General features: G+C 37.2%; 1 protein-coding gene across 1 annotated transcript in view; it reads right to left on the reverse strand.

Moving 5' to 3' along the window:
* Positions 1–1,595, reverse strand: part of CRLF3 (cytokine receptor like factor 3) — a 28,972-nt gene extending 27,377 nt beyond the window's left edge. Inside the window, exon 1 of the mRNA XM_023530599.1 lies at positions 1,377–1,595. Within this exon, the coding sequence (XP_023386367.1) occupies positions 1,377–1,493 (117 nt within the window). The 5' untranslated portion in view covers positions 1,494–1,595. The remainder of the gene's footprint in view (positions 1–1,376) is intronic.
* Positions 1,596–9,636: the final 8,041 nt, after the last annotated feature.

Raw genomic sequence — 9,636 nt, forward strand, 5'->3', positions numbered from 1 at the left:
TGCTGATGTAGTTAAACAATAGTCCTGCTCACATATAAGATATCTTAATTGGCTGAAACATTAGTCATATAATAATAGATACTTTAATCTCTTTTTAAACAATGTCCTGGATTTAGAACCTCTATTTCAAAATAGCAAAAATAATAATGCAGATTTTTTAAAAGGAACTCAAGATGAATACTAGGTTTTGTTCTTAAACTATGAATGACACCAGCTATACAAGGATTATAAAATACATAAAACCTAAAGCATGTTGAGTATCCTTAATGATTAGACCATCCAAAGGCACTGTTATCACAGCACTTTTCTATCAGTTGTACATTTTCAGATTCAATGCAGGATGGGAGGTACTAGGATGACAACATAGATTAATATCAAATGTGATGTAGAAAAAATCCCACTCACTCAAATGACTCCACTCAGAATTCCACTCACTCAAAAAGCATTAATCACATGTTAACAGTAGTTTGAGAATTATCTGTCACACTCTGGCAGTGGGTTATTTCTATTTTTCTGTCTATGTTCCAGGGTGTAGAGAAACCATGTGGCTTTCTTATATCTTTGAAAACCATGTCCCCAGGGAACAGATAACTGCTGTCCCTTGAAAGTATATTTAGCGTCTCCTTTCAGTACGCTTTAAATCTGTTTTTCCATTTCCCTACACCTTTATATTCCATCCCTCAAATATTTCATTTTCCTTCTTTTGCTCTTCCAACACAGCTTTACCTTAAATTCTAAACCACCTAGAATGGGGTTACGCTAAATGTTTTTTTTTTTTAATGCATTCAAGATCATATGAGATATTAAGTACTATTTTCAGGCACTAAATCTCATTCATTTAGTGTTAACTCTACTGCTTCTCAATCTCTTACTCTCTCCCTAATCTTTCCCTTCCAATACTCATTTTGCCTCCACCTTTAGCCCTCCCAAAGTCACCACTCCACGTTTTCCTCAGGCTCTTTAAAACCAGTCTCCATCCCCACAGCAGGTTTTCCCAAGAATCTCCATCTCCCTCAACTCGTCACTCATTACCCTCCGTGACATCCAGGGGTTTTGCTCTGATCCTTCATTCTCCCCAACCTCGGATCCCACGCCTACCCCCAGCACCGCCCTACAAAATTTAGGGAACGCCCCCTCACACTCTCCCTGGATCCCTCGAACGTGTCTCTTCCCCTTAAAATCACCGCCCCCCGCACCCACCCTCCCCACACCCAGAGCCTGCCAGGTCTCCTTGCACCTTCTGAGCCTCTTCTCTTCTCCCTTCAGAGTTTTCAGACGTCCTAACCTCTTGGAGTCCTCATGGCCCTCGCCCAACCGCGGGGCATCGCGCGCGCTCCCCCCCGCCCATAGAGCTCCTCCGGGCGCGGCCCTCCGACCTGCCTCCGCGCCTCCCGCAGCCCCTGCAGTCTCTGGCCCAGCTCCCGCCGGTAGCTCTGCGCTGCCTCCACGTTCTCCCGGGCCTCCTGCAGCAGCAGCTCGGGCTCCAGCTCCATCGCCCCCTCGCCCGGCCGCGCAGCCAGCAGCTGCAAGCGCAGTTCCCAACTGCCCGAGGCGCCGCGGAGCGGCCCCGCGAGGCCAAGAGCAAGCGGAAGCACCGCCCCTCCCCGCCCCACGTTGGCCTTGATTGACAGCCAAGCGCCGCGCTTCGCGCCACGGGCGTCTGGGTCCCAGTGCCGCCCACTCCGCAGGCTCACCGGGTCTTCTCCCTACTCCATGCGCACCTCCTGGCTCCAAGCGCTTCTCAGGTCAACGCGTAGAGGACAGGAAAAATGCATAACTACACCTTACGAAGTGTTTCCCCACATCTTATCTCATTCTGGCCTCCTGTATCTCCCTTTCTCAGAGGAAGAAACCGTGGGGATTTCAACCCAGATGGCTCTTAAATCGTCATTGTCCTACCTCCCTAGTAAAAGAACATCCCAGCAGTGGCAGATATTTTAAGAGGTTACTATGAACCGGGCACCAGCGTTGACCAGCGGTAGGTATAGCAATCATTACAGAAGTCTAGAAAAAGTTAGCAAACTTTTTCTATGAGGGCCAAGGAGTAAAAATTAGGAGCTTGAAGGTCTATAAGGTCTTTGTTGCAACATAGTAAACGGGCAGGACGCTGTGCAAATAAAACTTTATGGACACTGAAATTCGAATTTCACCTCATTTTCATGTCACAAAATATTCCTTGCAATTTTTTTCAACTATTTTTTAAAAAGTGTAAAACATTCTTTGTTCAGAGGCCATAAAAATCAGGAGGTGTGTCAGATTTGGTCCTGGGCCATAGTTTGCTGACCTCTGGCCAAGGATGTTAGAACTGAAAGTTGCCTCAGCCAGGAAACAGAATGTGATTTGCTCAGTGTTACACAATGAATCTGTGCTAGGGGCTAGATCCCAGTTTTCCTGGGCCAGACTGCAGCTCTTTCTACCACATTGTTTTGTGCTAAGTAAATGACACTTGGAACTAGAGAAATTTTGAAAAGGGAAGCCCTTCTGGAGAAAATGGAAAATTAGCTTTATCCTGAAGATAAGGTAGCCACACACAGTAAATACTGTATTAGCCAATGAATCCCCTTTATTGTTTAAGGCAGCCTGAATTGAGTTTTCTGTAACTTGCAACTGAAGGTATTCTAAAGGATACAAGATAAACGAAGGCAGACAGGAAAACTAGGGAGACTCAGGTGTAATTGACTTATGTAAAAGTCATAAATATATACTAAAGATATTTAGGAACATTCTGAATAAATTAAAAGGCCACTGAAGTAGAATCAGGAAAGACTGACAAAAGTAAAATATATTAATATTTATTTACTCTCAGCCTTGGCCTTTATACTCCTAACCTACCAATGAAGAGGGAGATTTGCTTTTACTTCCTCACCTGCAGGTTGTCTTCCACCTGGTTCCCAAGATTCAGTAATATAGAATCAAGAGAAATGACTGAAGAGTCAGGTGGGAAAGGGGAAGCTGAGGCTGAGTATCAAGAGTTTTGCATTGGGTTAGAGATTGAGGGAGAAACTCCAGAGTACTAATGGGGAATAAGGAAATAGGAGTGGAAAAGAGGATATTAAAAAGACTTATGAATTAGAGACTGTCAGTAGATATCACAATACAATACAGTATAATATGTGATTCTGGGCTGGATCCATTTGCTACTAAAGGAATCATTGCAACAATTGAATAAACTTGAAGGTTCTGAGGATTCAATGGTAATAAAGTATCAATGTTAAATCCTATTTTTGATGGTTACATTGTGAGTTCATAGAACGTACTTGTAGGATGTTAGCAATTTACTCTCAAAAGGTTTATTCAGGAAAAAAGTTTTTGCACTGTATTTGCAACTTTTCTGTTAAGTTTGAGATTTCTATAAATTTGAGTTTTCAAAATTAAAAAAATATATAGCATTAATAAAAATATTTAAGGACATGTCAAGATTAGAATCATCTCTTAATTATTGTTGATTGCAGGAATATTTCTTTGTATGAGTTGCTATTTAAAAACTAAGTCCTAAGACTTACTTGTAGCCAGTTGATTCTAAAAAATGTGTTAGTAGTATTAAGTATGCAAAAAGAATAGTCAGTAAAAAATTGTCAGTATGTGCTATAAGTACAGTTGGCAGCTTTTTGAGAAAAAATTGGAGAGGAAAGAGGATGTCTTTGCTGATTAGATGAACAAATATTCTGAATCCATGTTTACCAAACAATTATCTGCTTACAACTTGATATTCCAGATGTTGCAATTTTCTGACAATTACATTCTTATTGTAAATAAATAAATTAGCAAGTTCCTTTGTTTCTTATCTTATTAGCATAAGAAATCTGTGCCCCTGAGAATACACTTGAGAAGTTAATTCTGGATACACTTGAAAAGTCAATTCTAGACCAATGTGATGCCACAAAGATTAAAAAATAAAACGAAAAAAAAAAAAATCTAACTTTGTAAAGCCCTGTCTGATGGCCTGCTGGTTTCTATCATTGCCACCTCCAAATCAGTCTTCCTGTGTTCAATCTTCCTCTGTGTTATCAGAGTATTTACTCTTTAGGAACTTGTGCTATAAAGTTAAAAACAATGTTTCCAAAAATTTCAAGCCTGAGTGGTTTCATAAGATTTCTTTCAGTTTTTTCTGTATTATTACTTTTTCCTATAGTATGGATATATTAGATACACGTTCCTTGTCTCCTACCAGTTAGATGATGAAGGAAGTAAAGCTGAATGAGACTAAGATTAGTGTCTTAGGTTTATGGAAGTTTTCTTTTTAATTTTTAAAAAATTTCTTGTAGTAAAGCCCTCTGGGGGGGATCGATTCTGTTCAATTAGCTTTAGAGAACACACAGAATGTACTATGTTCAAGAACATTTAATAAATCTTTTTATTTTTTTTTTTACTGACTCAATCTGTGCCTAAACTTTCCTATTCCCCTGAACCTATCTTTTCTCCTTTCTCACTGTCAAACCTCTGTAAAGGCCAACGCCCTAATTTAAGCTTCATCATATTATACCTGGACTAATGCCAAATGGTTTTTCCTTATTTACCCCCTCTACTTATCCTACATATATTCACTTTGCTGAACAAATATTTGAGAATGTACTGTATGCCAACCCCTACTTTATCTTAAGACAGATCCAAGTCCCGCCTCTATCATTTATCTTCCTAAAACATGTTTTGCAAATGTCACTGTACTTGCAAAACCTTTAATGTATACTTATTAAAGTCAAAGCTTCTTAACCTGAACCAAAACTTCATCTCCAAATATGTTATTCAGTCTCACCTGTTGAGTCAAAGTAGTCTGTTTCTTCTTTCTTAAACAGTGCACTTATATTCTTATCTCCAAGTGCTTACACCCTTCCCACTTAGTTTTATCACACCTAAGGTACCTTTCCTCACGGCTTTTTGTTTAGTTAATAATACCTTGATTCATTCAATAGATATTTGTTTAGTATAGGAGTCCCCTCTTATCTGTGGGAATATGTCCCAAGACTGCCCGTAGATGCCTGAAAACATGGGTAGGACTGAACCCTATACATATGCTATGTTTTTTTCCTATTTGTAAATACCTTTTCACTTCTCTTTTGTATGTCCAAATTGCCAGCATCACTACTCTTATGTTTTGGGGCCATTATTAAGTAAAATAAATGTTACTTGAACACAAGTACTGAGACAGGCAGTCTGATAACTTAGATGGCTACTAAGTGACTAATAGGTAGGTAGAGTATAGAATGTGGATACACTGAACAAAGGGATGATTCACATCCCAGGAGAGCAGGAATGTGCAAGATTTCTTCATCCTACTCAGAATGGTGTGCAATTCAAAATGTGTGAATTATTTATTTCTGGAATTTTCCACTTATTATTTTTAGACGGGTTATTGCGGGTAACTGAAACCCCAGAATGTGAAACCATGGATAGGGTCGGGGTGGGGTTATACTATTATAAACTCTAAGAAGATAGGAATTTTTGTTGGTTTTGTTTACAGTTGCTTTGTTCATAGTTAACACATAGTATTTATATAATAGATGGATAGATGGATAGCACAGCACATGACAGTGAGATATGGGACTGAAAAAAGGAGACATCAGTTAAAGTTAGATATTCCACATCCATTGCCCTATCCCATGCATTTAGGTGACCCCTCCCCATTGCTTACACTGAATGCATGAGCTATAAACACCCCTGTCCCCAAAGAGATTGCAGGAGAAACTGGTCCCAGAGACCTGTTAACATTGAGAGGTTCTCCATGAAAATGCTGGTTCATTTCCTGATCATACTATAGTACAGCTCACTAATGAGTATACCACCATGCTAAAAAAGTTCAATCAGCTTTAACAATTTTTTAAAAACAGTTTTATTGAGTATAACAGATTTGCAATAAAATATATATACTTAAAGTACACAATTTGATGAACTTTTTCATGAGTAGATACTTGTGGAACTATTACCATAATCCAGATAAGGAATATTTCCACCACTCCCCAAAGTTTCCATGTAATCCAGTTCTTTGTAGTTCATCCCTCTTTCAATCCCTGAACCCAGGGAACAACTGATCTGGATCCATTTGCTACTAAAGGAATCATTGCAACAATTGAATAAACTTGAAGGTTCTGAGGATTCAATGGTAATAAAGTATCAATGTTAAATCCTATTTTTGATGGTTACATTGTGAGTTCATAGAACGTACTTGTAGGATGTTAGCAATTTACTCTCAAAAGGTTTATTCAGGAAAAAAGTTTTTGCACTGTATTTGCAACTTTTCTGTTAAGTTTGAGATTTCTATAAATTTGAGTTTTCAAAATTAAAAAAATATATAGCATTAATAAAAATATTTAAGAGACATGTCAAGATTAGAATCATCTCTTAATTATTGTTGATTGCAGGAATATTTCTTTGTATGAGTTGCTATTTAAAAACTAAGTCCTAAGACTTACTTGTAGCCAGTTGATTCTAAAAAATGTTAGTAGTATTAAGTATGCAAAAAGAATAGTCAGTAAAAAATTGTCAGTATGTGCTATAAGTACAGTTGGCAGCTTTTTGAGAAAAAATTGGAGAGGAAAGAGGATGTCTTTGCTGATTAGATGAACAAATATTCTGAATCCATGTTTACCAAACAATTATCTGCTTACAACTTGATATTCCAGATGTTGCAATTTTCTGACAATTACATTCTTATTGTAAATAAATAAATTAGCAAGTTCCTTTGTTTCTTATCTTATTAGCATAAGAAATCTGTGCCCCTGAGAATACACTTGAGAAGTTAATTCTGGATACACTTGAAAAGTCAATTCTAGACCAATGTGATGCCACAAAGATTAAAAAATAAAACGAAAAAAAAAAAAATCTAACTTTGTAAAGCCCTGTCTGATGGCCTGCTGGTTTCTATCATTGCCACCTCCAAATCAGTCTTCCTGTGTTCAATCTTCCTCTGTGTTATCAGAGTATTTACTCTTTAGGAACTTGTGCTATAAAGTTAAAAACAATGTTTCCAAAAATTTCAAGCCTGAGTGGTTTCATAAGATTTCTTTCAGTTTTTTCTGTATTATTACTTTTTCCTATAGTATGGATATATTAGATACACGTTCCTTGTCTCCTACCAGTTAGATGATGAAGGAAGTAAAGCTGAATGAGACTAAGATTAGTGTCTTAGGTTTATGGAAGTTTTCTTTTTAATTTTTAAAAAATTTCTTGTAGTAAAGCCCTCTGGGGGGGATCGATTCTGTTCAATTAGCTTTAGAGAACACACAGAATGTACTATGTTCAAGAACATTTAATAAATCTTTTTATTTTTTTTTTTACTGACTCAATCTGTGCCTAAACTTTCCTATTCCCCTGAACCTATCTTTTCTCCTTTCTCACTGTCAAACCTCTGTAAAGGCCAACGCCCTAATTTAAGCTTCATCATATTATACCTGGACTAATGCCAAATGGTTTTTCCTTATTTACCCCCTCTACTTATCCTACATATATTCACTTTGCTGAACAAATATTTGAGAATGTACTGTATGCCAACCCCTACTTTATCTTAAGACAGATCCAAGTCCCGCCTCTATCATTTATCTTCCTAAAACATGTTTTGCAAATGTCACTGTACTTGCAAAACCTTTAATGTATACTTATTAAAGTCAAAGCTTCTTAACCTGAACCAAAACTTCATCTCCAAATATGTTATTCAGTCTCACCTGTTGAGTCAAAGTAGTCTGTTTCTTCTTTCTTAAACAGTGCACTTATATTCTTATCTCCAAGTGCTTACACCCTTCCCACTTAGTTTTATCACACCTAAGGTACCTTTCCTCACGGCTTTTTGTTTAGTTAATAATACCTTGATTCATTCAATAGATATTTGTTTAGTATAGGAGTCCCCTCTTATCTGTGGGAATATGTCCCAAGACTGCCCGTAGATGCCTGAAAACATGGGTAGGACTGAACCCTATACATATGCTATGTTTTTTTCCTATTTGTAAATACCTTTTCACTTCTCTTTTGTATGTCCAAATTGCCAGCATCACTACTCTTATGTTTTGGGGCCATTATTAAGTAAAATAAATGTTACTCGAACACAAGTACTGAGACAGGCAGTCTGATAACTTAGATGGCTACTAAGTGACTAATAGGTAGGTAGAGTATAGAATGTGGATACACTGAACAAAGGGATGATTCACATCCCAGGAGAGCAGGAATGTGCAAGATTTCTTCATCCTACTCAGAATGGTGTGCAATTTAAAATGTGTGAATTATTTATTTCTGGAATTTTCCACTTATTATTTTTAGACAGGTTATTGAGGGTAACTGAACCCCCAGAATGTGAAACCATGGATAGGGTCGGGGTGGGGGGTATACTATTATAAACTCTAAGAAGATAGGAATTTTTGTTGGTTTTGTTTACAGTTGCTTTGTTCATAGTTAACACATAGTATTTATATAATAGATGGATAGATGGATAGCACAGCACATGACAGTGAGATATGGGACTGAAAAAAGGAGACATCAGTTAAAGTTAGATATTCCACATCCATTGCCCTATCCCATGCATTTAGGTGACCCCTCCCCATTGCTTCCACTGAATGCATGAGCTATAAACACCCCTGTCCCCAAAGAGATTGCAGGAGAAACTGGTCCCAGAGACCTGTTAACATTGAGAAGTTCTCCATGAAAATGCTGGTTCATTTCCTGATCATACTATAATACAGCTCACTAATGAGTATACCACCATGCTAAAAAAGTTCAATCAGCTTTAACAATTTTTTAAAAACAGTTTTATTGAGTATAACAGATTTGCAATAAAATATATATACTTAAAGTACACAATTTGATGAACTTTTTCATGAGTAGATACTTGTGGAACTATTACCATAATCCAGATAAGGAATATTTCCACCACTCCCCAAAGTTTCCATGTAATTCAGTTCTTTGTAGTTCATCCCTCTTTCAATCCCTGAACCCAGGGAACAACTGATCTGCTTTCTGTCATTAGGAATTAATTTTCATTTTCTTGAATTTTACATAAATAGAATCATACATATGTACTCTTTTTTCATCTGGCTTCTTCTACTCAACATAAGGATTTTGTCATTCATCCATGTTGTTTCATGTATTAATAGTTCTTTTCTTTTTATTGCTGAGTAGTAGTCCATGGTATGAATGTAACACAATGTGTTTATTCATTTACTTGTTGATGGGTTGTTCCTAGTTTTGTTTTTTTTTTCTATTATAAACAAAGCTGAGTAGATACCTATGGAACCATTACTATAATCGAGATAAGGAACATTTTCACCACTCCCCAAAGTGTACAAATCTTTATAACATAACTATGTTGGGAAGGTAGGAGGAGAGGAAGTGTTGAGGGAGGTGTTATAAGAGAATTGAATCCTTAACCGCCATAACAGGGCATTTATTAATACTGTTTTAAATTGTTAATTCAAGAAATAGCTGTATTAGCATGTTATAGTTATTAGCATGTTATTTAAAAATAGGGAGGTATTTATAGTGCTAGAAGAGTTTCAGAAGTAGCTGCCTCTGAGATATAGAACTAGGGTATGAAATAGAAGTCAGCTCCTTTTTTCATAAGATTTGTAATGTTCTGATATTTTTTGACCAAATACAGGCACTACTTTGATAATAAAAAAGTAATTTTTAAAGTAGGGGTTAATCAGATTGGGATGA

This window comes from Pteropus vampyrus, unplaced genomic scaffold (assembly GCF_000151845.1).
Source record: "Pteropus vampyrus isolate Shadow unplaced genomic scaffold, Pvam_2.0 Scaffold50, whole genome shotgun sequence".
Lineage (NCBI taxonomy): Eukaryota > Metazoa > Chordata > Mammalia > Chiroptera > Pteropodidae > Pteropus > Pteropus vampyrus.